This window comes from Neolamprologus multifasciatus, chromosome 17 (genome assembly GCF_963576455.1).
Source record: "Neolamprologus multifasciatus chromosome 17, fNeoMul1.2, whole genome shotgun sequence".
Lineage (NCBI taxonomy): Eukaryota > Metazoa > Chordata > Actinopteri > Cichliformes > Cichlidae > Neolamprologus > Neolamprologus multifasciatus.
In genome coordinates this window covers 12,840,902-12,868,832 of record NC_140455.1, presented here as the reverse complement: position 1 = coordinate 12,868,832, position 27,931 = coordinate 12,840,902, and the positions used below count along the sequence as shown (strand labels likewise).

At 42.9% G+C, this 27,931-nt stretch overlaps 2 protein-coding genes and 2 long non-coding RNA genes across 4 annotated transcripts in view; 1 reads left to right on the top strand and 3 right to left on the bottom strand.

The window, feature by feature from the left end:
- Positions 1-27,931, top strand: part of LOC146499035 (uncharacterized) — a 96,853-nt gene that overhangs the window by 39,134 nt on the left and 29,788 nt on the right. The gene's annotated exons all lie outside the window — the stretch shown is intronic.
- LOC146499039 (uncharacterized) lies at positions 47-16,823 on the bottom strand. Its single transcript, XM_085138255.1, has 6 exons — positions 16,671-16,823; positions 16,486-16,576; positions 15,904-16,098; positions 11,385-11,877; positions 9,674-10,418; positions 47-127 (listed from the first exon to the last, which is right to left on the bottom strand). Exons 1-6 carry the CDS (start codon positions 16,821-16,823, stop codon positions 47-49), a joined length of 1,758 nt encoding a protein of 585 aa, XP_084994381.1.
- Positions 47-27,851, bottom strand: LOC146499037 (uncharacterized). Its single transcript, XM_085138254.1, has 8 exons — positions 27,632-27,851; positions 25,467-25,568; positions 25,194-25,361; positions 24,972-25,082; positions 20,863-21,461; positions 17,005-17,014; positions 13,133-14,496; positions 47-127 (listed from the first exon to the last, which is right to left on the bottom strand). The coding sequence occupies exons 1-8, from the start codon at positions 27,675-27,677 to the stop codon at positions 47-49; spliced, it is 2,481 nt and encodes an 826-aa protein (XP_084994380.1). The 5' UTR covers positions 27,678-27,851.
- LOC146499038 (uncharacterized) lies at positions 17,824-18,986 on the bottom strand. Its single transcript, XR_014870315.1, has 3 exons — positions 18,693-18,986; positions 18,420-18,587; positions 17,824-18,308 (listed from the first exon to the last, which is right to left on the bottom strand). It is a non-coding gene; the product is annotated as an uncharacterized LOC146499038 (long non-coding RNA).

Below are 27,931 nucleotides of genomic sequence, written 5' to 3'. Positions count from 1 at the left end.
CATTTAGCTCCCCTCTAAAAGCAATCTTGCGTCTACATATATTTGCTTATCTGAGTGTAGAACCTGAGAACACATTCTGATTTTCCTCCACTCCAAACTTGAGTAAAGAGTTGTCCTCCCAGGGACACTATGAAGAGATACCAGTATCACTTTATGCACACTTATATTACAATGAGCATAAAGAATGCAGTTGCATAACACCTGTCGTAATGCACCAGGAACCAACACTGCTCTTGTTTTCCAATTAGTGAATTTCCTAGAAAGTGTCTTGAATGTTTTCCCTTTGTGAATAATATTTCTTAATGCAGAATGATAGAACTTGGCAGATTTATGGACAGAAACAGGAAGACATAATATGGGTTATGTCTTTCCTCCTTGGCATTTTTGTTTTAACACACAGAGTGCATTTCGAAGTACCTCCTTTTCCTAACCTGACCTTTACCTGACAAATCTTCAAGGTTGGGTAGGGGAATCATTAAGGACTTAGGGGAAAAAGAGGAGGGTTCTACGAATGATATTACACAAGCCTTCAAACAATTTAATGTCAGATGCCTGCCTAATTGAAACTATAATGTGCAAAAGAAGGACAACAAAATACACATCTTACTTTATCCCATGTCCTTATTGTTATAGTTTAGGCAGGCAATGTAACTGAGAATGTCATTTACAAAGCTGGCGATACAGTTAAATTAATGTCTAAATTCAATAACAAAAAAAGCAGCGTATGTTTTATGCCTGATGTCATTAAGATAGCTGCTTCTAGGTGAAATTAAGTTATGCCTGTGATGTCAAAACGTTAGCTCTATCCTAAAATTCTTCACTTGATCCTTACGCTGAGTGTTTATACCCAAGCCCCACTCATTTCTGTTCTTCAAAAATACCTTTTTGAAACAGAGTAATTTTACTGAACTAACTTGTCTTTTCAGCAAACCATTTCTCCATATTCATGCATAAAAAACCAAAGGGAAATGTCTGCCAAAATACAAATATTAATGAAACCGTGTTAATGTGCTGCATAATAAAGTCTGAATATTACAATATGAGAGCTGGCCAAAAAGACCCCAACAAACAAACAAATATAAAGTGCGTGCACACACAAACAATGTTGTCATGGTCCTTGGGTCTTGTCCTGAATTCCTCCTCTCATCCCCAACTAAATGCTGCAGATGGCAGAGCGTGGTTCTGCTGGAGGATTTTTCCTGTTAAAAGCGAGTTTTTCCTTCCCACTGTTGCCAAAGCGCTTGCTCATAGGGTCATATGATTGTTGAGGTTTTCTGTGTTCTATTATTGTAGGGTCGATCTTACAATACAAAGTGCCTTGAGATGACTGTCATTGTGGTTTGGTGCTGTATAAAAAAATTGAATCAAATTGAATTGAAACCTTTTTTGTTAATAGGTTATTACTCGCTCCCTCAGCAACCTTACCTGGTCTGCTCATTTATTTGAGATGTTAGTTTGGGCTCCTCCTGGCAGAACACTGTACATTACTGAAGTGAACTTGCTGGGTCTTTGCGTCTAAATTACACCACACTGCTAGTAGATCACCCTATGAATACTTCACCATAATAATTTGACCTGTGCAGGATAACTGCTCCATAGTCTATACATTAAATCTTATTTTCTTTTATTTACCTGCTGGATAGTTACTGAGTGTAACGCCTTTCCTCCACTTTGTTTAACGACTGAAATAGAATTTCCTCTATCGATCACTTTATCCCAATCAACTCTAATTAGAAGTTAAAATAATGATCATTCTAAAGAAATTATAATTAACCTTTGGCTGGAAAAGTATAAGTGTAGCTTGAATTGGATAATAACCACTACCTACTTTCTAGGAAGCATTTTTCTAGAAAGGAATTTTTTAAACTTTTTAAATACATAAAGAAAAGTGCTGTTTTTTGTTTGTTGGTTTGTTTTTACTCTCTTTATGTGTTTAATGTCTATCTGCATTGTAACCTACGCAGACATAGTAATTTCTATGTCTGTATAGGTTCTCAGTCATCCAGGTGATGGTAATATTTGTAGAAATAGACTTTATTACTGCAGCTAAATAGGCAAACATACACTACGTAGCACTGGGAGTGGCATTCTGTCAGGACAAGTAAGGCAAGCAGGACTGAAAACAAAAAATGAGGAAACAATTTTTAGTTACTTTTTTTAGTTTACTTTTTGCCACCGCAAGTGCCTGTCTCTTGATATAGAAAATTTAAATAGTCCTTTTTTGCCTTTTACTCTTCATTACTCTATTTTGTTTTCTCTGTTACTCTGTGTTCTAAATTATACACTTTAATGGTTACGTCATGAACTACATAATATATAATTATATGCTGAATAGACTGGGTGTGTTTACATTTTGTAAATTCCAAACATGCAGTTCGCTCTTTTGCAAAATCATGACTTAAGTACAGGTTCCACACCCTTTTAATCCTGCATTTAACACTGTCAAAAGGGTAAACAGTTACGTTCATTTCTAAAATTAAATGAATGACAATTGTCTCCTGTTGTGTGTCATTTAGGCTTATCATCTGCATTTGAATTGTGTATGAATTTCAGGTTGTGTCATTTTTTAAAAAAAAATTTTTGTCTGACCCTAAATGCCTGTTTAAGGAGTTCTTATTTTCTTCAACCAGTGATGAATAGTGTCATAGCAACAAACACTTTTTCCCACTTCTGTGTAATTTGTTAGAGTAAATGTAAATGTTACTAAGAAATGATCAGACAAAAGAGGGTTTTTAGGGAATGCTGTCACATGTTATTTTTCTATGGCATACATGAAAGGGTGAACAAGGATAAGACTCAAACTTCAAATCAATTAGAATTCTGTCTGGTTCTATGGTTCATTAATAAGCTGGAGTGGCATAATATGGCTTATGTCTTTCCTCCTTGCCATTTTTGTTTTAACACACAGAGTGCATTTAGAAGTACCTCCTTTTCCTAACCTGACCTTTACCTGACAAATCTTCAAGGTTGGGTAGGGGAATCATTAAGGACTTAGGGGAAAAAAGAGGAGGGTTCTACGAATGATATTGTCACGGACTTTTATGTTCCAAACACCAAAAAAGTCCAAGAAAAGGCCATGGGTGGCAACGGGAGGTTTGTTTTTGGAACGCACTTCTGACTCCATTGTTTAAAAATCATATGGCGTTTATTTCGTGCAAAATTATAAACAAAAATCAACCAAATAACTTCTTACAACTTAAAATTAAACTAAAGTTAACTCAATTGGCTTTAACAACTTCAAAAGTGGTCAAAAAAAAATATTTTCTAACCCTCCCGTCTTCCCATCAGACATTTGGAGAAAAAAAACAAACAAAAAAAAAAACACCTTTACCACACCCCTCCAGGGTGCTCTTAATCCCATGATTAATGGGAGGGTCCATAAGCCAATAAACCAATCACTTTCCAAAACCTTTTCCAATAAAATGAATTACAAATTTACATAACAAAGCTAGGTCAGCATATTCTTACAACTTTAAAGAAAAAACAAAAATGAATACAAATTGCGTTTTATAAACATTCAACAAAAATGGCCACAACAACTGTACTTTTGAGTTAAAAATATATATTTATAATTTTAATAAATGACAAATAAAAACGGCATGAACATTTTATTTGTATCGAAAAAATATCAAACCGTGACACCACAGTATCGAACCGAACCCTGAATTTTGTGTATCGTTGCACCCCTAATATATGTATATATATATATATATATATATATATATATATATATATATATATATAGATGTAATTTTTGTATGTATATGTAATTTTTTTTTTACACCTGTCTATATATTTTGCATTGACCATAACATACATAATATATATATATTGTTTGAGCTCTATTTCTGTTTCCTGTGTTTTATTCACACACTAGGCTCCGTAGCCGAAGCTACTTCTGATAGCTCATTATCTATGAAGCTGCAGTCAGGAGCCCTGGTCTTTTACTGCGTTACATAAGACCAGAAGTTTTAGTCTAAGTTGACTGATAAATCCGCTTCCCATTTTGCAATGGGAAGTGATATTGATTCATCTGTTTCAGAAAACATTCTGTATAGTTTGGACAGTAATTTAGGGGTTATAAGAGCAAGAAATTGTATCACACTTGGTGGTGTTTGTAATTCAACTTGACCAGGTTTATATTTCTTTTTTTACTATGGATTTAATTTATTGATATTCTAATAATCTTTTTCTGTTGATCCCATATTGTGTCATCTAAGAAGGTATGTTTTAGCCATCCTGAGATAAACTGAAGCCTGTTGGCTAAGAAGTAGTGTTGAAACCATATCTTGGGTAGGGTGAACGGTCCCCTCAATGGTCTTCTCATAGGGGTTTTCTGAATCGCTCTTTGTCTGGTCCCTTACCCAGGGCCAATTTGCCATGGGAGACCCTACCAAGGGGGCAAAAGCCCCCTTCCAACATAGCCCCTGTGATCCCTGGGACACACAAACCCCTTCACCATGATAAGCTTTATTTAAAAAATGTGATTCATTTACAAAACTACTGGTTTAAAATAACATAAAACAAAAATTGCAGTTAAAAATAACAGTTAATAAAATGACAGCAAATGAGACGGGCTATGATTGTGCTTGCCTTTCAAACACAAAGACAGGATTGTATTTTTTTTTCTGTGTTTTAGGTCCCTCACACCTTTCAGAAGCTACTAATATTAAATTGTATGTTCTATGAATGTTTTTAGGGAGTCTGCCCCTAAGTCACCAGACACTTTGTCAGAGCTTGCATCACTGAATTTTCCTTCTCCAGATTCAGAAGAGTTCCACCTCCTTTGTGGCCTATTGCTAATGACCTTTTCTTTGTCGAAGCCATCCATCCATCAGCTGCTGACCTCCCTCCAGCGGAGTCTCCTTTTTGGTTTCCATAATGTTTAAATTATCAAATGATTGCTACTAAGCAGCACGGTGGCACGGTGGTTAGCACTGTTGCCGCACATCAAGAAGGTCCTGAGTTCAATTCCACCATCAGGCCGGGGTCTTTCTGTGTGGAGTTTGCATGTTCTCCCCGTGTTTGCGTGGGTTCCCTCCGGGCACTCCGGCTTCCTCCCACCGTCCAAAGACATGCAGCTTGTGGGGATAGGTTAATTGGATAATCCAAATTGTTACTAGGTGTGAACGTGCGAATGAATGTGAGTGAGAATGGTTGTCTGTCCATGTGTGTTGGCCCTGCGACAGACCGGCGACATGTCCAGGGTGTACCCCGCCTCTCGCCCTATGACAGCTGGGATAGGCTCCAGCGCCCCCCGCGACCCTGAAAAGGATAAGCGGAAGCGAATGGATGGATGGATGGATGATTACTATTAAATCACGTTCTTTTGAATTCTTTTGGCGAAAGAGAAAGACTGAACTCAGAGTGGTAAAGCTCAAAAAAATAATCTTTATTTTACATTTCTGGAAATGGAGACGGAACACACATGCTCAGGTCTGAATTTTCTGCAGCTAAGTCCATATATATATATATATATTTCTGCACTACGTCACACCGACACACCGTTTACTTAGTTCCTCTTTTTTTGTGTCTGGTTTCCTGTGCAGCTCTGCACTAAACTTCTCCTTTCTTTACTTCCCCTTTCTAAAGTCTGTTGCCAGATCGACCTGTCACCCTCTGACCTAGTTTTTTCCAAAAGACAATATAATCAGAAAATAAGCATTAAGAATATATATTTATATTGTAACATTACATAAAGTTTTCTGTACTTAATTTTAAAAAGGGGAAAGCCATTCAAATTCTGAAGTAAAAAAAAGCTAAATGAACATTCTCCAAGTGTGGTGATTTCATATTTATTATCTGGGATGTTTAAAGACTTTTCTGCTTGGTTGCAAACCTGCCTAAATTCATATTAGTTATTACTTCCATTACAACAATTAATTTTGGTTCTTGTGACATGATATGTACTACTATGTGTGATCGATACGCATTTAGGAAGCTTATTTCTTATCAACCACTCCAAACCCTTTAGACATTATAAAAAGAAACAAATAGTTAGTGCCTGTTAGAACCACTAAAGATCCGAGGACAACATAATTGAAACCTGATAACTAGAAACAGAGATTACATTCATTTAAAAAGAATATATAATTCAACACATCCCCCTTCCTTTTCAATTATCAAAATTTGTATATCTATTAGGGAAATGTACTAGCAGTTAGAAAAGCCAGCAAAAAACATTAACTTTCTTAATAATGAAATATTGTTGAATAGTGTGAAATATATAATTTCATTAAAGAAACTTTGAAGTATCTTATAGGTACGGTAATTCATGTAGAAAAACAATTGGTTGCATTAATAGTTTTATTAGGGTGAAGAGAGTAAAAGTCTACATTCAGGGGAAACCAGAGTATCTCATCTTAAATAACATATGGTTAATATATTCTGTAATTTTATAAATGTTAAAAGTGGGGCCATGTGTTACCATCAATATGATTGAGAAAATTCAAGAAAATAAGTGACAGTCGGGACAATCATAACATTATACAAAACAAATATACTGCCATAGCTTTCTTTATTCCCCTTGCCATCAATGGGATATTTCCAAAGCAAAAAAACAAACCCCATCATACTGTGTGTTGAAAACTTTATCATGGTCATAGTTGTAATCCTTCGGCTTTTTTTTTTTTGGTGTATTTACAGTGACTAGTTTTAGAAATGCTGTCATTGAATCACATATAACAAAAATCCCAAGTAACTAGTTTGGTTGTCTATTTCTGTATGTATATTTCTGTTCCTACTATTGCACACTATTACATTTTTCAAGACATTTGCATAATGAGTTTAATAAATAGATAAATATATTTGTGGGTAAATATTAAATAGATATTACACTTTATAAGTCACAAGGGTAATTGTTTGTTAAATAGTTATCCATGCTAAGGTTTACCCAGACCCTTTTACTTACATCTGAAGTGAATGAAGCTTAAATCCCAACTAAACAGGAAAAGAAGAAGTAAACAGTAACATAAAAAAAAAAAAATCTTCCTTTCACAGTTTTAGTGTTTTTATGGGGTTTCCATCCATGATTTACCATTTAATAGATGGTAAAGACAAAGAGTGCCAGTAATAGAGGGATTACATTCATTCTGACTGAAGATGCGTGACTTTTTGTCGTTGTGGATGACATAGCTGTTGTAGGTTTTTTAGTGGTTGTTGTTGCAGCTGTTGTCATAGTTGGAGCAGCTGTTGGTGGTGGTGGAGCTGCAGTTATTGTTGTTGTAGCAGCAGTTGTTGTGGTTGGAGCAACTGTTGTTGTTGTTGTTGTTGTAGCAGCAGTTGTAGTGGTTTGAGCAGTTGTTGTTCTTGTAGCAGTTGTTGTTGTGGTTGGAGCGGCTGCTGTTGTTGTGGTTGGAGCGGCTGCTGTTGTTGTGGTTGGAGCAGCAGTTGTTGTTGGAGCAGCAGAAGTTGTTGATGGAGCAGCAGCAGTTGTTGTTGTAAGAGCAGCAGTTGTTGTGGTTGGAGCGGCTGCTGCTGTTGTGGTTGGAGTGGCTGCTGCTGTTGTGATTGGAGCAGCTGCCGTTGTTGTCGTTGGAGCAGCTGCCGTTGTTGTGGTTGGAGCAGCTGCTGTTGTTGTTGGAGCGGCTGTTGTTGTTGTTGGAGCAGCAGTTGTTGTGGTTGGAGCGGCTGCTGTTGTTGTGGTTTGAGCAACTGCTGCTGTTGTGGTTGGGGCAGCTGCTGTTGTTGTGGTTGGAGCGGCTGCTGTTGTTGTGGTTGGAGCGGCTGCTGTTGTTGTGGTTGGAGAAGCAGTTGTTGTTGGAGCAGCAGAAGTTGTTGATGGAGCAGCAGCAGTTGTTGTTGTAAGAGCAGCAGTTGTTGTGGTTGGAGCGGCTGCTGCTGTTGTGGTTTTAGCGGCTGTTGTTGTTGGAGCAGCAGTTGTTGTGGTTGGAGCGGCTGCTGTTGTTGTGGTTGGGGCAGCTGCTGTTGTTGTGGTTGGAGCGGCTGCTGTTGTTCTGGTTGGAGCGGCTGCTGTTGTTGTGGTTGGAGCAGCAGTTGTTGTTGGAGCAGCAGAAGTTGTTGATGGAGCAGCAGCAGTTGTTGTTGTAAGAGCAGCAGTTGTTGTGGTTGGAGCGGCTGCTGCTGTTGTGGTTGGAGCGGCGGCTGCTGTTGTGGTTGGAGCGGCTGCTGTTGTGGTTGGAGCGGCTGCTGCTGTTGTGGTTGGAGCGGCTGCTGTTGTGGTTTTAGCGGCTGTTGTTGTTGGAGCAGCAGTTGTTGTGGTTGGAGCGGCTGCTGTTGTTCTGGTTTGAGCAACTGCTGCTGTTGTGGTTGGGGCAGCTGCTGCTGTTGTGGTTGGAGCGGCTGTTGTTGTTGGAGCAGCAGTTGTTGTGGTTGGAGCGGCTGCTGTTGTTGTGGTTGGAGCGGCTGCTGTTGTTGTGGTTTGATCAACTGCTGCTGTTGTGGTTGGGGCAGCTGCTGCTGTTGTGGTTGGAGCGGCTGCTGTTGTTGTTGGAGCGGCTGCTGTTGTGGTTGGAGCGGCTGCTGTTGTGGTTGGAGCGGCTGCTGTTGTTGTGGTTTGATCAACTGCTGCTGTTGTGGTTGGAGCAGCTGTTGTTGCGGTTGGAGCAGCAGTTGTTGTGGTTTTAGCGGCTGCTGTTGTTGTGGTTTGATCAACTGCTGCTGTTGTGGTTGGAGCGGCTGCTGTTGTGGTTGGAGCGGCTGCTGTTGTTGTGGTTGGAGCAACTGCTGTTGTTGTGGTCGGAGCGGCTGCTGTTGTGGTTTTAGCAGCTGTTGTTGTTGGAGCAGCAGTTGTTGTGGTTGGAGCGGCTGCTGTTGTGGTTGGAGCGGCTGCTGTTGTTGTGGTTTGATCAACTGCTGCTGTTGTGGTTGGGGCAGCTGCTGCTGTTGTGGTTGGAGCGGCTGCTGTTGTTGTTGGAGCGGCTGCTGTTGTGGTTGGAGCGGCTGCTGTTGTGGTTGGAGCGGCTGCTGTTGTTCTGGTTTGAGCAACTGCTGCTGTTGTGGTTGGGGCAGCTGCTGCTGTTGTGGTTGGAGCGGCTGCTGTTGTTGTGGTTGGAGCGGCTGCTGTTGTTGTGGTTGGAGCAGCAGTTGTTGTTGGAGCAGCAGAAGTTGTTGATGGAGCAGCAGCAGTTGTTGTTGTAAGAGCAGCAGTTGTTGTGGTTGGAGCGGCTGCTGCTGTTGTGGTTGGAGCGGCTGCTGCTGTTGTGATTGGAGCAGCTGCCGTTGTTGTCGTTGGAGCAGCTGCCGTTGTTGTGGTTGGAGGAGCTGCTGTTGTTGTTGGAGCGGCTGTTGTTGTTGTTGGAGCAGCAGTTGTTGTGGTTGGAGCGGCTGCTGTTGTTGTGGTTTGAGCAACTGCTGCTGTTGTGGTTGGGGCAGCTGCTGTTGTTGTGGTTGGAGCGGCTGCTGTTGTTGTGGTTGGAGCGGCTGCTGTTGTTGTGGTTGGAGCAGCAGTTGTTGTTGGAGCAGCAGAAGTTGTTGATGGAGCAGCAGCAGTTGTTGTTGTAAGAGCAGCAGTTGTTGTGGTTGGAGCGGCTGCTGCTGTTGTGGTTGGAGCGGCTGCTGTTGTGGTTTTAGCGGCTGTTGTTGTTGGAGCAGCAGTTGTTGTGGTTGGAGCGGCTGCTGTTGTTCTGGTTTGAGCAACTGCTGCTGTTGTGGTTGGGGCAGCTGCTGCTGTTGTGGTTGGAGCGGCTGCTGTTGTTGTGGTTGGAGCGGCTGCTGTTGTGGTTGGAGCGGCTGCTGCTGTTGTGGTTGGAGCGGCTGCTGTTGTGGTTTTAGCGGCTGTTGTTGTTGGAGCAGCAGTTGTTGTGGTTGGAGCGGCTGCTGTTGTTCTGGTTTGAGCAACTGCTGCTGTTGTGGTTGGGGCAGCTGCTGCTGTTGTGGTTGGAGCGGCTGTTGTTGTTGGAGCAGCAGTTGTTGTGGTTGGAGCGGCTGCTGTTGTGGTTGGAGCGGCTGCTGTTGTTGTGGTTGGAGCGGCTGCTGTTGTGGTTGGAGCGGCTGCTGTTGTTGTGGTTTGATCAACTGCTGCTGTTGTGGTTGGGGCAGCTGCTGCTGTTGTGGTTGGAGCGGCTGCTGTTGTTGTTGGAGCGGCTGCTGTTGTGGTTGGAGCGGCTGCTGTTGTGGTTGGAGCGGCTGCTGTTGTTGTGGTTTGATCAACTGCTGCTGTTGTGGTTGGAGCAGCTGTTGTTGCGGTTGGAGCAGCAGTAGTTGTGGTTTTAGCGGCTGCTGTTGTTGTGGTTTGATCAACTGCTGCTGTTGTGGTTGGGGCAGCTGCTGCTGTTGTGGTTGGAGCGGCTGCTGTTGTGGTTGGAGCGGCTGCTGTTGTTGTGGTTGGAGCAACTGCTGTTGTTGTGGTCGGAGCGGCTGCTGTTGTGGTTTTAGCGGCTGTTGTTGTTGGAGCAGCAGTTGTTGTGGTTGGAGCGGCTGCTGTTGTGGTTGGAGCGGCTGCTGTTGTTGTGGTTTGATCAACTGCTGCTGTTGTGGTTGGGGAAGCTGCTGCTGTTGTGGTTGGGGCGGCTGCTGTTGTTGTTGGAGCGGCTGTTGTTGTGGTTGGAGCGGCTGCTGTTGTGGTTGGAGCGGCTGCTGTTGTTGTGGTTTGATCAACTGCTGCTGTTGTGGTTGGAGCAGCTGTTGTTGCGGTTGGAGCAGCAGTTGTTGTGGTTTTAGCGGCTGCTGTTGTTGTGGTTTGATCAACTGCTGCTGTTGTGGTTGGGGCAGCTGCTGCTGTTGTGGTTGGAGCGGCTGCTGTTGTGGTTGGAGCGGCTGCTGTTGTTGTGGTTGGAGCAACTGCTGTTGTTGTGGTCGGAGCGGCTGCTGTTGTGGTTTTAGCGGCTGTTGTTGTTGGAGCAGCAGTTGTTGTGGTTGGAGCGGCTGCTGCTGTTGTGGTTGGAGCGGCGGCTGCTGTTGTGGTTGGAGCGGCTGCTGCTGTTGTGGTTGGAGCGGCTGCTGTTGTGGTTGGAGCGGCGGCTGCTGTTGTGGTTGGAGCGGCTGCTGTTGTGGTTGGAGCGGCGGCTGCTGTTGTGGTTGGAGCAGCAGTTGTTGATGGAGAAGCAGAAGTTGTTGATGGAGCAGCAGCAGTTGTTGTTGTAAGAGCAGCAGTTGTTGTGGTTGGAGCGGCTGCTGCTGTTGTGGTTGGAGCGGCTGCTGCTGTTGTGGTTGGAGCGGCTGCTGTTGTGGTTGGAGCGGCGGCTGCTGTTGTGGTTGGAGCGGCTGCTGCTGTTGTGGTTGGAGCGGCTGCTGTTGTGGTTGGAGCAGCGGCTGCTGTTGTGGTTGGAGCGGCTGCTGCTGTTGTGGTTGGAGCGGATGCTGTTGTGGTTTTAGCGGCTGTTGTTGTTGGAGCAGCAGTTGTTGTGGTTGGAGCGGCTGCTGCTGTTGTGGTTGGAGCGGCTGCTGCTGTTGTGGTTGGAGCGGCGGCTGCTGTTGTGGTTGGAGCGGCGGCTGTTGTTGTGGTTGGAGCGGCTGCTGTTGTGGTTGGAGCGGCTGCTGCTGTTGTGGTTGGAGCGGCTGCTGTTGTGGTTTTAGCGGCTGTTGTTGTTGGAGCAGCAGTTGTTGTGGTTGGAGCGGCTGCTGTTGTTCTGGTTTGAGCAACTGCTGCTGTTGTGGTTGGGGCAGCTGCTGCTGTTGTGGTTGGAGCGGCTGTTGTTGTTGGAGCAGCAGTTGTTGTGGTTGGAGCGGCTGCTGTTGTGGTTGGAGCGGCTGCTGTTGTTGTGGTTGGAGCGGCTGCTGTTGTGGTTGGAGCGGCTGCTGTTGTTGTGGTTTGATCAACTGCTGCTGTTGTGGTTGGGGCAGCTGCTGCTGTTGTGGTTGGAGCGGCTGCTGTTGTTGTTGGAGCGGCTGCTGTTGTGGTTGGAGCGGCTGCTGTTGTGGTTGGAGCGGCTGCTGTTGTTGTGGTTTGATCAACTGCTGCTGTTGTGGTTGGAGCAGCTGTTGTTGCGGTTGGAGCAGCAGTAGTTGTGGTTTTAGCGGCTGCTGTTGTTGTGGTTTGATCAACTGCTGCTGTTGTGGTTGGGGCAGCTGCTGCTGTTGTGGTTGGAGCGGCTGCTGTTGTGGTTGGAGCGGCTGCTGTTGTTGTGGTTGGAGCGGCTGCTGTTGTTGTTGGAGCGGCTGTTGTTGTGGTCGGAGCGGCTGCTGTTGTGGTTTTAGCGGCTGTTGTTGTTGGAGCAGCAGTTGTTGTGGTTGGAGCGGCTGCTGTTGTGGTTGGAGCGGCTGCTGTTGTTGTGGTTTGATCAACTGCTGCTGTTGTGGTTGGGGAAGCTGCTGCTGTTGTGGTTGGGGCGGCTGCTGTTGTTGTTGGAGCGGCTGTTGTTGTGGTTGGAGCGGCTGCTGTTGTGGTTGGAGCGGCTGCTGTTGTTGTGGTTTGATCAACTGCTGCTGTTGTGGTTGGAGCAGCTGTTGTTGCGGTTGGAGCAGCAGTTGTTGTGGTTTTAGCGGCTGCTGTTGTTGTGGTTTGATCAACTGCTGCTGTTGTGGTTGGGGCAGCTGCTGCTGTTGTGGTTGGAGCGGCTGCTGTTGTGGTTGGAGCGGCTGCTGTTGTTGTGGTTGGAGCAACTGCTGTTGTTGTGGTCGGAGCGGCTGCTGTTGTGGTTTTAGCGGCTGTTGTTGTTGGAGCAGCAGTTGTTGTGGTTGGAGCGGCTGCTGCTGTTGTGGTTGGAGCGGCGGCTGCTGTTGTGGTTGGAGCGGCTGCTGCTGTTGTGGTTGGAGCGGCTGCTGTTGTGGTTGGAGCGGCGGCTGATGTTGTGGTTGGAGCGGCTGCTGTTGTGGTTGGAGCGGCGGCTGCTGTTGTGGTTGGAGCAGCAGTTGTTGATGGAGCAGCAGAAGTTGTTGATGGAGCAGCAGCAGTTGTTGTTGTAAGAGCAGCAGTTGTTGTGGTTGGAGCGGCTGCTGCTGTTGTGGTTGGAGCGGCTGCTGCTGTTGTGGTTGGAGCGGCTGCTGTTGTGGTTGGAGCGGCGGCTGCTGTTGTGGTTGGAGCGGCTGCTGCTGTTGTGGTTGGAGCGGCTGCTGTTGTGGTTGGAGCGGCGGCTGCTGTTGTGGTTGGAGCGGCTGCTGCTGTTGTGGTTGGAGCGGATGCTGTTGTGGTTTTAGCGGCTGTTGTTGTTGGAGCAGCAGTTGTTGTGGTTGGAGCGGCTGCTGCTGTTGTGGTTGGAGCGGCTGCTGCTGTTGTGGTTGGAGCGGCGGCTGCTGTTGTGGTTGGAGCGGCGGCTGTTGTTGTGGTTGGAGCGGCTGCTGCTGTTGTGGTTGGAGCGGCTGCTGCTGTTGTGGTTGGAGCGGATGCTGTTGTGGTTTTAGCGGCTGTTGTTGTTGGAGCAGCAGTTGTTGTGGTTGGAGCGGCTGCTGCTGTTGTGGTTGGAGCGGCTGCTGCTGTTGTGGTTGGAGCGGCGGCTGCTGTTGTGGTTGGAGCGGCGGCTGTTGTTGTGGTTGGATTAGCTGTTTTTGTGGTTTGAGCGGCTATTGTTGTGGTTGGTGCCACAGTTGTTGTGGTTGGAGCAGCTGTTGTTGCGGTTGGAGCAGCAGTTGTTGTGGTTTGAGCTGCTGTTGTTGTAGTTGGAGCAGCTGCTGTTGTGGTTGGTGCAGCTGCTGTTGTGGTTGTAGCGGCTGTGGTTGTTGTTGGTGCCACAGTTGTTGTTGTTGGAGCAACTGTTGTAGTGGTTGGAGCCACAGTTGTTGTGGTTGTAGCGGCTGTGGTTGTTGTTGGAGCAGCTGCTGTTGTGGTTGGTGCAGCTGCTGTTGTGGTTGGAGAAGCTGCTGTTGTGGTTGGAGCAGCTGCTGTTGTGGTTGGAGCAGCAGTTGTAGTGGTTTGAGCAACTGTTGTTGGAGCAGCAGTTGTTGTGGTTGGGGCAGCTGTTGTTGTGGTTGGAGCAGCTGTTGTTGTGGTTGGAGAAGCTGCTGTTGTGGTTGGAGCAACTGCTGTTGTGGTTGGAGCAGCACTTGTAGTGGTTTGAGCAACTGTTGTTGTGGTTGGAGCAGCAGTTGTTGTGGTTGGAGCGGCTGTGGTTGTGGTTGGAGCAACTGTTGTTGGAGCAACTGTTGTTGTGGTTGGAGCAGCTGTTGTTGTGGTTGGAGCCACAGTTGTTGTTGTTGTTGGAACAGTAGTTGTAGTGGTTGTAGCAACTGTTGTTGTTGTTGTTGGAACAGTAGTTGTTGTTGTTGGAGCGTCAGTTGTTGTGGTTGGAGCGGTTGTTTCTTTGGTTGGAGCAACAGTTGTAGTGGTTTGAGCAACTGTTGTTGGAGCAGCTGTTGTTGATATTGGAGCAGCTGTGGTTGTTATTGGAGCAGCTGTGGTTCTTGTTGGAGCAGGTGTTGTTGTGGTTCCAGCAGCTGTGGTTGTTGTTTGTGCAACTGTTGTTGTGGTTGGAGCAGCAGTCGTCGTGGTTGGAGCAGCAGTGGTTGTGGTTGGAGCAGCTGTTGTTGTGGTTGGAGCAGCTGTTGTTGTGGTTGGAGCAACTGTTGTTGTGGTTGGAGCAGCTGTTGTTGTGGTTGGAGCAGCAGTGGTTGTGGTTGGAGCAGCTGTGGTTGTGGTTGGAGCAGCAGTTGTTGTGGTTGGAGCTGCAGTTGTGGTTTGGTTGGCTGTGGTTGTGGTTGGTGCAGCAGTGGTCAAGGGTGAATTACAGATTGGTCCTGTTGTTATGTTACCAACGCTCTGCATGAAAGGTAGAGATTTCAAGCTTGAGGCAGCTGCACACAGGTTTGTAGATGCACATCCGTTAGCTGGGAAAGTGTTGGTGCCGTCGGTCACTGCAGATGAAAAATGTTTATTGTCATGACATATCATATTTAAAGCATTAGTTAAGACATCTTAAAAATTAGTTTGCTGATATCAGGTGTTAAATCCTCCCAATTCTTTTATTCTTTGGGCTGAAGGAAGGACAATACTCGGTGTATAACTGCTCAATCAACAATCTTTTATTCCATACAATTCAACACTTTATGAGCACAAACCATCCGGATGGGGAGACATGCATGCAGAGGGGCACAGCAAATCTCAAAATGGTGGAGCGTTACCCAAAGCTTTTATAGCCTCTGTTGACCCCCACCTAGTCGTAAAAAGCCTAAACTTACATACCCTCTAACTCTCAGTGAGCCTGTGTTATGACCTTGGCTCCCTGTCTTTCTGACATAGAGAAAGCTGGGGGTAGAACTTCTGTGGAATGTGGTCTGTCTCCTCAACTATCAGAAAACAAGGCCCTCTGCACACAATATTCTCTTCTTAACTCAGCAGTATGACATGCAATGAAACAGTGTAACTCATTCACAGTAAATCAACAGTATAGGATAATATAGACATATCTAATAAATCTAATGATTTTCACAATTTCTTAATCCAGAGGTATAATGCAAATTAAAACTAAATACTAATTATACTCTCTATAATATGGAGTAGGGTGTGGCTTACAGCAGTATAATGATTCACACAGTTCGATTATAGGGATAGGATAACATATGATAAAATAAGAATCTTACACCAGTAATATTCATTATTATGTTGGTTTAGTGCCTTTTGGTAAGTCATAAGTCATGGTAAATGGTAAAAAAAAACTGATACATTTATTGTTGTCTTCTACTTTAATAAAGCCCCCAATTTAATTTTTCCACCAAGTCATATTTACCAGTTCAGACACACATTTACCTTTCCCTGCTCTTTCCCTGCTCCAGTCTGTTGTCCCAAAATGTTTTAAGAGGACCACCATCATCCCTGTCCCAAGGAAAACTAATGTGAGCTGCCTAAATAACTATCACCCAGTAGCACTCACATCCATTGCGTGAGTGTTTTGAGCGCATAGTTAAAGCTCACATCACACCTTTACTCCCTGCTTCACTCGATCCCCTCCAGTTTGCCTACAGGCCAAACAGATCTACAGACGACGCAATAGCAATTGCATTCCACACTGCCCTCTCGCACTTGGACCAGAAAAACACATATGTGCGGATGCTGTTCATAGACTATAGCTCTGCCTTCAACACCATCATACCATCCAGACTCATCGTGAAACTCCGTGATCTGAACATCAGCTCCTCCCTGTGCAGCTGGATCCTGGACTTCCTGACAGACAGACCTCAGGTGGTTCGGATCAGCAGCATCACCTAATCCACACTCACACTCAGCACAGGTGCCTCCCAGGGATGCGTGCTTAGCCCCCTGCTTACACCCTGTTCACCAACACACAGCTCCAACACCATCATCAAATTTGCAGACTCTACCATCATTGGCTGCATTTCTGATGGAGATGAGAAAGCATACAGGGCAGGGGTGAGAGCCCTGACATCATGGTGCCATGACAACAACCTCCTGCTTAACGTCAGCAAACCCAAGGAGCTCATTGTTAATTACAGGAGACTACAGAGAAGAAGGCACACGCCCATTCACATCGAAGGAGCAGAGGTGGAGAGAGTCAGCTTCTTCAGATCCCTAGGCATCTACATTTGCAAGGATCTGACTTGGTCACACCATGTTGGTGTGATCACAAAAGCAGCAAGACAGCGGCTCTTCTTCCTCCGGCACCTGAGAAGATTTGGCATGAACTCCAGAATACTTACCAACTTCTACTGATGCACCATTGAAAGTATTCTGACCAGCTGCATCACCACCTGGTATGGCAGATGTAACACTCCCGACCGCAAAGCTCTGCTGAGGGTGGGGAGATCAGCACAGCGCATCACCAAGACTGAGCTGCATGCTTTGCAGGATCTAAATAGATAGCCCTGCATGAGGAAGCGGATACTCTGATCCCAAGCACCCCAGCCTTTTCACACTCCTGCTGTCCGGCAGATGGTTCAGGAGCATTCAGAACCGCACTAGCAGACACAGGGATAGTTTTTACCCACAAGCCATCAGGCTTTTGAACTGCTGACACTCTTACACCAGCTGTCGTCATGGTGTACGGCCAATAACCTCCTCCTCAACACTTCAAAAACCAAAGAACTCATAATATACTTCAGAAGGAAAAAGGCAGAGACCCAACCACTATTTGTTAATGGGGACTGTGTAGAAAGGGTGGCAAGCTTCCGCTTCCTGGGAGTCAACATAGAGGAGAACCTTTCCTGGAGCGTGAACACCTCCGAGCTGCTGAGAAAGGCCCAACAGAAACTGTACTTCCTGAGAATTCTCAGGAGGAATAACATCATACAGAGATTGCTGGTGTCCTTCTACAGAGCCACCATTGAGAGTGTTCGAACCTATTGCATATGCATCTGGTACACTAGTTGCACAGTGGCACAGAGGAAAGCACTCCAAGGGATCATTAACACCGTCCAAAAGATCACTGGCTGCCCTCTCCCCACACTGGAAGATCTACACCCGCTGTCTTAAAAAAGCCCAAAACATCATAAAAGATACCTCACATCCTGGCCACTCCCTGTTTGAACTGTTGCCCTCAGGCAGACGGTACAGAGCAATCAGTGTAAGGACTAATAGACTCAAACAGCTTTTATCCAACTGCAATAACACATCTGAATACTGCTACAAAAAAATGTCCATCACACCACTCTTGTTTTAATCTATGCGCTGACTGAAGCATGTATGTGGGAATGTATGTGAATGTTTGTTGATACCTCTTATTAGTACTTTAAGTATTCTATTTATTTTATTATTGAATTTTATTGTTTTATTTATATTTTGATATTGTTAGGGGTGATGCATTGATTGGGAACCATTTTTAATTTCATTGTACCTGTGACAATGACAATAAAGATTCTGATTCTGACCATTACACACTCCCTACAATTACTAGACTTTACACACTGCCACTTTATATCCTCACTGCATACTTTTTGCACAACTCTAAATACGAAACTGTAAATTCTGAACAACTGTCTCAAATTCTCTTAATATTAATACTTTAATTTTTTTGTTATTTGTGATCTTTATTATTATCATTATTATAATCATTGCTGTTGTTGTGGTTATTTTCTTTTTAAATATAACTGCAGACTTATATATGTTCATATAAAGCTGAGGAGCACGAGCCAAAGAATTTCACTACGGGTAAATGTGGCTACACTGTTTATATGTACATGACAATAAAACTTGAAACTCAGACAGCAGTTTTACAGTTAGCCTTTTTTGTGCTCTCTAACTGTTGTGCGCAACACTGATAATGCATGAGGTTAATTTGATGTTCAGAATCTTTCATGTTGACATGTGAACTCTAACCAAAAAATGTATAAAAAAATATGTTTTTGAATTTATTTTAGGTATAAAAGCCAATTTAAAGATGATCTTTGTTAAAGTATACATGATGAAGACTCACTCATTGATTGAAAGCATTGGTCCTCCACTCCCTGACACTGTAATGGAGTGTCGCACAGAGGGGTGGAACAAACGTTACATAGTCGGCCATTACTTGACTGAGGAGCAGGAGCTGTAAAAGAAAAGAGCATCATTTCATTTCAGAACTGAGAACATTTCAGCAAATATCAGAATATTGTTTCTTATTGTGTCTTTAATAAAACACTTATAGATTTGTACTTACCAGCCAGAGTTGCTGAGTTGCAGTTATCTGTGTTGCAGCACGTGGCAGATGCAAGAGCACTTTGAACACCCAGGTCAACTGAAAATGTCTGAGAGCCCGTAGCTGGACACAGGGAGGAAGATGCACATGCCTTGTAGATTTGTGTTGCCGTAATTCCAGATGAAGTAGCTGCAAATTCAAAGTGTATTTTATGAATGTTGATGGAAAGTACACATAATTTCAAAGTCATTGAAATTTACTGAAGTTTATCACATAATATGAAGAGAAGATTACCTAAAATAGTAGCTGTGACACACATGGTGTCTGAAGAACATGGAAGTAGTGCTGTGCTTGAACACAACTTATCTGTGCAGGTTTGACACTGAAGGGCTCCAGCTGCAATCAGGAGAGAAACAATAAAAGGATTGAAGTTATAATGAAAAATGAAAGGTTTTAAAATACCCCAGCATACTAGCATAATTAAAGAATCTTTAGCTCTTTGATTTCTTTACACTGTTACACAGATTGATGAAATGCAGTTAATCTCTTTAACATGTGTATAAATATTTTTAATAAAGTCGACATGAAACACTACATTAAAGTTAATTTAAGGTTAATATATTAAAGATAATTTACACCATGGAGGCCTGCTCTAAAAACCTTCCAACATTTAACAGTTTGTAAAACTATATTTAAAATGTTATCATTTTTATGGCATGTGTAGCACCACCTAGTGTGAGAAAAGAATCTGACCACTAGATGCAATCAGCAATATGAAATATTAAGGTGGACTTTAACTCCCAGTTATCTCTGGGTTAAACCTGTTTTCCCAATCACAAACAGTTCACGTGATAACAGGTTGTGACATCCACATCACAAACTGAACAAAGTGTTAAGCCATCCATCAAGATGTCCACACTGAAAGAAATGTCCACTTCCCAGTTTTGCTCAGCATGAAGTAGAACTTATCCACTCAGTGAAATGATTTGGCGAAAGTAAAAGATTTCCACATCAGTTTGCCAAACAGATTCAGAAACAGAATTTATAAACTAAAACAAAATGTATGGCATATCTTTTTCAGAGCCTCTTGGGTTTTTTTGGTTTGTTTTTTTTTTTGTTTGCTTGTTTGCTCTTTAATTGGGTGTATCATGCTCATTGATCTATTTTCTCTACACATATGCTGACAGATATTTGATTTCCTGATAATTAGGGATGCAACGATACCAATTTTTTCAAACCGATACGATACTGATACTTGGATCTGAGTACTTGCCGATACAGAGTACAAAAACTGATACTTCTACCACACACACACACACACACACACACACACACAAATGCAATGAATTGGAAGACAGGTTTTATTTTATTCTCTGCCGATAAAAAATTAAATCTTAATAAAAATGACCACAAAAAAATTTCAAGTGAAAAATAAGCACTTCTGTTAAATTATTGCAGAGTCTCCACATTGTAATTTAACAAAATATCGCTGAACTATTGGCACTGTCTCGAGCTTTCAGAATAATAAATAAACACTTTTGTTTGGAATAAAATAAATACAAATTAGGTTTGAGAATAAAATAAACTTTTAAATTACAAACAAACAAAATAACGAAAGTATTTGGCATTGACGAATAAACTCCTCATCTGCCCGTGGATCATCAGTCCACTGTGCCGTTAAACCGAGGCCTGACATCGCGCACACACTGCTTGTCTTTACCTCTTCAGAAAGTTTTGGCACCATTATCTCTCTGATGTATGGGCGGTTGGGAATTTCATATCGCAGCTCGAGTATGCTGAGAAGACGATGCAATCCTATGTTTTCCACAGCCGGCATTGGCTGGTCATCCAGAGCGATAAAATGAGTCAGAGCCTCTGTTATTTTAACTGCCCGTGGATTTTCTCTTGACATTTTTCATCGCTTTTCCAAAACCTGAGTTAAAGTTGGCTGTTCCGGTCCACACTGCTGACATTTTGTTTAGCCTAGCTACAGCAGCCTCCAGTTTCTCTTTTTTATCTGGAGCCGCCAGTCTCACTCGCCTAACCCTGTGCCTGTTTAGCGCGGGATGTCCCCCTAGTGGCCAATCTAAAAAACTACAACAGAAATGACAAGCCACCCTCTGATTAATGAAAAAAGTTGTATTGGTTAACTTTTATGAGTATGAATACACACATATTTTATAGTATCGGCCCCGATACCCGATACCAGTATCGGTATCGGTGCATCCCTACTGATAATGCTTTGAGAGGAAACTTAGTTATGTTTGTGGTGTGATGCTCATGTAGTTACCTAATCTTGTAAACTGTTTGGATGTTCTTGGAAAATGACATTTAATATCTATATAAAATAAACTTTAAGGTTTTCTTTTTCTTTTATTGTAAAATTTAGACTTTAAATGTTTAAATTAAATCCTGAATGATAAGAAAAAGAGCAGTTACCTGTGCTGGAGAGTGCCCAAAGGACAGTGGTTGGAGCAGCAGTTGTTGTGGTTGGAGCAGCTGTTGTTGTGGTTGGAGCAGCTGTTGTTGTGGTTGGAGAAGCCGTTGTAGTGGTTGGAGCAACTGTTGTTGTGGTTGGAGCAACTGTTGTTGTGGTTGGAGCAGCAGTTGTTGTGGTTGGAGCAGCTGTTGTTGTGGTTGGAGCAGCAGTTGTTGTGGTTGGAGCAGCTGTGGTTGTGGTTGGAGCAGCAGTTGTTGTGGTTGGAGCAGCAGTTGTTGTGGTTGGAGCAGCTGTTGTTGTGGTTGGAGCAGCAGTTGTTGTGGTTGGAGCAGCTGTGGTTGTGGTTGGAGCAGCAGTTGTTGTGGTTGGAGCAGCAGTTGTTGTGGTTGGAGCAGCTGTTGTTGTGGTTGGAGAAGCAGTTGTAGTGGTTGGAGCAGCTGTTGTGGTTGGGTTGGCTGTGGTTGTGGTTGGTGCAGCAGTGGTCAAGGGTGAATTACAGATTGGTCCTGTTGTTATGTTACCAACGCTCTGCATGAAAGGTAGAGCTTTCAAGCTTGAGGCAGCTGCACACAGGTTTGTAGATGCACATCCGTTAGCTGGGAAAGTGTTGGTGCCGTCGGTCACTGCAGATGAAAAATGTTTATTGTCATGACATATCATATTTAAAGCATTAGTTAAGACATCTTAAAAATGAGGTTGCTGATATCAGGTGTTAAATCCTCCCAATTCTTTTATTCTTTGGGCTGAAGGAAGGACAATACTCGGTGTATAAATGCTCAATCAACAATCTTTTATTCCATACAATTCAACACTTTATGAGCACAAACCATCCGGATGGGGAGACATGCATGCAGAGGGGCACAGCAAATCTCAAAATGGTGGAGCGTTACCCAAAGCTTTTATAGCCTCTGTTGACCCCCACCTAGTCGTAAAAAGCCTAAACTTACATACCCTCTAACTCTCAGTGAGCCTGTGTTATGACTTTGGCTCCCTGTCTTTCTGACATAGAGAAAGCTGGGGGTAGAACTTCTGTGGAATGTGGTCTGTCTCCTCAACTATCAGAAAACAAGGCCCTCTGCACACAATATTCTCTTCTTAACTCAGCAGTATGACATGAAATGAAACAGTGTAACTCATTCACAGTAAATCAACAGTATAGGATAATATAGACATATCTAATAAATCTAATGATTTTCACAATTTCTTAATCCAGAGGTATAATGCAAATTAAAACTAAATACTAATTATACTCTCTATAATATGGAGTAGGGTGTGGCTTACAGCAGTATAATGATTCACACAGTAAGATTATAGGGATAGGATAACATATGATAAAATAAGAATCTTACACCAGTAATATTCATTATTATGTTGGTTTAGTGCCTTTTGGTAAGTCATAAGTCATGGTAAATGGTAAAAAAAAACTGATACATTTATTGTTGTCTTCTACTTTAATAAAGCCCCCAATTTAATTTTTCCACCAAGTCATATTTACCAGTTCAGACACACATTTACCTTTCCCTGCTCTTTCCCTGCTCCAGTCTGTTGTCCCAAAATGTTTTAAGAGGACCACCATCATCCCTGTCCCAAGGAAAACTAATGTGAGCTGCCTAAATAACTATCACCCAGTAGCACTCACATCCATTGCGTGAGTGTTTTGAGCGCATAGTTAAAGCTCACATCACACCTTTACTCCCTGCTTCACTCGATCCCCTCCAGTTTGCCTACAGGCCAAACAGATCTACAGACGACGCAATAGCAATTGCATTCCACACTGCCCTCTCGCACTTGGACCAGAAAAACACATATGTGCGGATGCTGTTCATAGACTATAGCTCTGCCTTCAACACCATCATACCATCCAGACTCATCGTGAAACTCCGTGATCTGAACATCAGCTCCTCCCTGTGCAGCTGGATCCTGGACTTCCTGACAGACAGACCTCAGGTGGTTCGGATCAGCAGCATCACCTAATCCACACTCACACTCAGCACAGGTGCCTCCCAGGGATGCGTGCTTAGCCCCCTGCTTACACCCTGTTCACCAACACACAGCTCCAACACCATCATCAAATTTGCAGACTCTACCATCATTGGCTGCATTTCTGATGGAGATGAGAAAGCATACAGGGCAGAGGTGAGAGCCCTGACATCATGGTGCCATGACAACAACCTCCTGCTTAACGTCAGCAAACCCAAGGAGCTCATTGTTAATTACAGGAGACTACAGAGAAGAAGGCACACGCCCATTCACATCGAAGGAGCAGAGGTGGAGAGAGTCAGCTTCTTCAGATCCCTAGGCATCTACATTTGCAAGGATCTGACTTGGTCACACCATGTTGGTGTGATCACAAAAGCAGCAAGACAGCGGCTCTTCTTCCTCCGGCACCTGAGAAGATTTGGCATGAACTCCAGAATACTTACCAACTTCTACTGATGCACCATTGAAAGTATTCTGACCAGCTGCATCACCACCTGGTATGGCAGATGTAACACTCCCGACCGCAAAGCTCTGCTGAGGGTGGGGAGATCAGCACAGTGCATCACCAAGACTGAGCTGCATGCTTTGCAGGATCTAAATAGATAGCCCTGCATGAGGAAGCGGATACTCTGATCCCAAGCACCCCAGCCTTTTCACACTCCTGCTGTCCGGCAGATGGTTCAGGAGCATTCAGAACCGCACTAGCAGACACAGGGATAGTTTTTACCCACAAGCCATCAGGCTTTTGAACTGCTGACATTCTTACACCAGCTGTCGTCATGGTGTACGGCCAATAACCTCCTCCTCAACACTTCAAAAACCAAAGAACTCATAATATACTTCAGAAGGAAAAAGGCAGAGACCCAACCACTATTTGTTAATGGGGACTGTGTAGAAAGGGTGGCAAGCTTCCGCTTCCTGGGAGTCAACATAGAGGAGAACCTTTCCTGGAGCGTGAACACCTCCGAGCTGCTGAGAAAGGCCCAACAGAAACTGTACTTCCTGAGAATTCTCAGGAGGAATAACATCATACAGAGATTGCTGGTGTCCTTCTACAGAGCCACCATTGAGAGTGTTCGAACCTATTGCATATGCATCTGGTACACTAGCTGCACAGTGGCTCAGAGGAAAGCACTCCAAGGGATCATTAACACCGCCCAAAAGATCACTGGCTGCCCTCTCCCCACACTGGAAGATCTACACCCGCTGTCTTAAAAAAGCCCAAAACATCATAAAAGATACCTCACATCCTGGCCACTCCCTGTTTGAACTGTTGCCCTCAGGCAGACGGTACAGAGCAATCAGTGTAAGGACTAATAGACTCAAACAGCTTTTATCCAACTGCAATAACACATCTGAATACTGCTACAAAAAAATGTCCATCACACCACTCTTGTTTTAATCTATGCGCTGACTGAAGCATGTATGTGGGAATGTATGTGAATGTTTGTTGATACCTCTTATTAGTACTTTAAGTATTCTATTTATTTTATTATTGAATTTTATTGTTTTATTTATATTTTGATATTGTTAGGGGTGATGCATTGATTGGGAACCATTTTTAATTTCATTGTACCTGTGACAATGACAATAAAGATTCTGATTCTGATTCTGACCATTACACACTCCCTACAATTACTAGACTTTACACACTGCCACTTTATATCCTCACTGCATACTTTTTGCACAACTCTAAATACGAAACTGTAAATTCTGAACAACTGTCTCAAATTCTCTTAATATTAATACTTTAGTTTTTTGTTATCTTTATTATTATCATTATTATAATCATTGCTGTTGTTGTGGTTATTTTCTTTTTAAATATAACTGCAGACTTATATATGTTCATATAAAGCTGAGGAGCACGAGCCAAAGAATTTCACTACGGGTAAATGTGGCTACACTGTTTATATGTACATGACAATAAAACTTGAAACTCAGACAGCAGTTTTACAGTTAGCCTTTTTTGTGCTCTCTAACTGTTGTGCGCAACACTGATAATGCATGAGGTTAATTTGATGTTCAGAATCTTTCATGTTGACATGTGAACTCTAACCAAAAAATGTATAAAAAAATATGTTTTTGAATTTATTTTAGGTATAAAAGCCAATTTAAAGATGATCTTTGTTAAAGTATACATGATGAAGACTCACTCATTGATTGAAAGCATTGGTCCTCCACTCCCTGACACTGTAATGGAGTGTCGCACAGAGGGGTGGAACAAACGTTACATAGTCGGCCATTACTTGACTGAGGAGCAGGAGCTGTAAAAGAAAAGAGCATCATTTCATTTCAGAACTGAGAACATTTCAGCAAATATCAGAATATTGTTTCGTATTGTGTCTTTAATAAAACACTTATAGATTTGTACTTACCAGCCAGAGTTGCTGAGTTGCAGTTATCTGTGTTGCAGCACGTGGCAGATGCAAGAGCACTTTGAACACCCAGGTCAACTGAAAATGTCTGAGAGCCCGTAGCTGGACACAGGGAGGAAGATGCACATGCCTTGTAGATTTGTGTTGCCGTAATTCCAGATGAAGTAGCTGCAAATTCAAAGTGTATTTTATGAATGTTGATGGAAAGTACACATAATTTCAAAGTCATTGAAATTTACTGAAGTTTATCACATAATATGAAGAGAAGATTACCTAAAATAGTAGCTGTGACACACATGGTGTCTGAAGAACATGGAAGTAGTGCTGTGCTTGAACACAACTTATCTGTGCAGGTTTGACACTGAAGGGCTCCAGCTGCAATCAGGAGAGAAACAATAAAAGGATTGAAGTTATAATGAAAAATGAAAGGTTTTAAAATACCCCAGCATACTAGCATAATTAAAGAATCTTTAGCTCTTTGATTTCTTTACACTGTTACACAGATTGATGAAATGCAGTTAATCTCTTTAACATGTGTATAAATATTTTTAATAAAGTCGACATGAAACACTACATTAAAGTTAATTTAAGGTTAATCTATTAAGGATAATTTACACCATGGAGGCCTGCTCTAAAAACCTTCCAACATTTAACAGTTTGTAAAACTATATTTAAAATGTTATCATTTTTATGGCATGTGTAGCACCACCTAGTGTGAGAAAAGAATCTGACCACTAGATGCGATCAGCAATATGAAATATTAAGGTGGACTTTAACTCCCAGTTATCTCTGGGTTAAACCTGTTTTCCCAATCACAAACAGTTCACGTGATAACAGGTTGTGACATCCACATCACAAACTGAACAAAGTGTTAAGCCATCCATCAAGATGTCCACACTGAAAGAAATGTGCACTTCCCAGTTTTGCTCAGCATGAAGTAGAACTTATCCACTCAGTGAAATGATTTGGCGAAAGTAAAAGATTTCCACATCAGTTTGCCAAACAGATTCAGAAACAGAATTTATAAACTAAAACAAAATGTATGGCATATCTTTGTCAGAGCCTCTTGGGTTTTTTTGGTTTGTTTTTTTTTTTGTTTGCTTGTTTGCTCTTTAATTGGGTGTATCATGCTCATTGATCTATTTTCTCTACACATATGCTGACAGATATTTGATTTCCTGATAATTAGGGATGCAACGATACCAATTTTTTCAAACCGATACGATACTGATACTTGAATCTGAGTACTTGCCGATACAGAGTACAAAAACCGATACTTCTACCACACACACACACACACACACACACACACACACACACAAATGCAATGAATTGGAAGACAGGTTTTATTTTATTCTCTGCCAATAAAAAATTAAATCTTAATAAAAATGACCACAAAAAAATTTCAAGTGAAAAATAAGCACTTCTGTTAAATTATTGCAGAGTCTCCACATTGTAATTTAACAAAATATCGCTAAACTATTGGCACTGTCTCGAGCTTTCAGAATAATAAATAAACACTTTTGTTTGGAATAAAATAAATACAAATTAGGTTTGAGAATAAAATAAACTTTTAAATTACAAACAAACAAAATAACGAAAGTATTTGGCATTGACGAATAAACTCCTCATCTGCCCGTGGATCATCAGTCCACTGTGCCGTTAAACCGAGGCCTGACATCGCGCACACACTGCTTGTCTTTACCTCTTCAGAAAGTTTTGGCACCATTATCTCTCTGATGTATGGGCGGTTGGGAATTTCATATCGCAGCTCGAGTATGCTGAGAAGACGATGCAATCCTATGTTTTCCACAGCCGGCATTGGCTGGTCATCCAGAGCGATAAAATGAGTCAGAGCCTCTGTTATTTTAACTGCCCGTGGATTTTCTCTTGACATTTTTCATCGCTTTTCCAAAACCTGAGTTAAAGTTGGCTGTTCCGGTCCACACTGCTGACATTTTGTTTAGCCTAGCTACAGCAGCCTCCAGTTTCTCTTTTTTATCTGGAGCCGCCAGTCTCACTCGCCTAACCCTGTGCCTGTTTAGCGCGGGATGTCCCCCTAGTGGCCAATCTAAAAAACTACAACAGAAATGACAAGCCACCCTCTGATTAATGAGATAAGTTGGTATCGGTTCATGGTATCGGTTAACTTTTATGAGTATGAGTACACACATATTTTACAGTATCGGCCCTGATACCCGATACCAGTATCGGTATCGGTGCATCCCTACTGATAATGCTTTGAGAGGAAACTTAGTTATGTTTGTGGTGTGATGCTCATGTAGTTACCTAATCTTGTAAACTGTTTGGATGTTCTTGGAAAATGACATTTAATATCTATATAAAATAAACTTTAAGGTTTTCTTTTTCTTTTATTGTAAAATTTAGACTTTAAATGTTTAAATTAAATCCTGAATGATAAGAAAAAGAGCAGTTACCTGTGCTGGAGAGTGCCCAAAGGACAATTAGAGCAGTTAGCTTCATTGTGATGAACAGGTCAATTCTGCAGATTAGTTTCCTTGGACTGCGATACTAAATCTCAGGAGCACTCCTACACTTTTTATACTGAACAGATGATCTCAGGATTGGGTGTGTTTACATTTTTACAGCATGAACATTCAGACATTCATCTCCTCTTTTGTCAAATCATTCTGCTAGCGCACTTTACCACACCCTGGTAAATTGTGCTCATTCATAAATGAATGAGTACAATTTCTTATAATGCGTCACTGAGCCTT

What these genes read in the sequence shown, in the direction of transcription:
- LOC146499037 (XM_085138254.1), bottom strand. Translation starts at nt 27,677, where the DNA reads ATGAAGCTAACTGCTCTAATTGTCCTTTGGGCACTCTCCAGCACAG. An exon ending in TTGGGCACTCTCCAGCACAG is followed by an intron (nt 25,569 to 27,631) that starts GTAACTGCTCTT and finishes TCCTGATTGCAG; the next exon opens with CTGGAGCCCTTCAGTGTCAA. An exon ending in CCAATGCTTTCAATCAATGA is followed by an intron (nt 21,462 to 24,971) that starts GTGAGTCTTCAT and finishes TTTCATCTGCAG; the next exon opens with TGACCGACGGCACCAACACT.
- LOC146499039 (XM_085138255.1), bottom strand. Translation starts at nt 16,823, where the DNA reads ATGACGACAGCTGGTGTAAGAGTGTCAGCAGTTCAAAAGCCTGATGGC. An exon ending in CTGGGGTGCTTGGGATCAGA is followed by an intron (nt 16,577 to 16,670) that starts GTATCCGCTTCC and finishes CCCCACCCTCAG; the next exon opens with CAGAGCTTTGCGGTCGGGAG. An exon ending in TGGTGCATCAGTAGAAGTTG is followed by an intron (nt 16,099 to 16,485) that starts GTAAGTATTCTG and finishes GTTGGTGAACAG; the next exon opens with GGTGTAAGCAGGGGGCTAAG.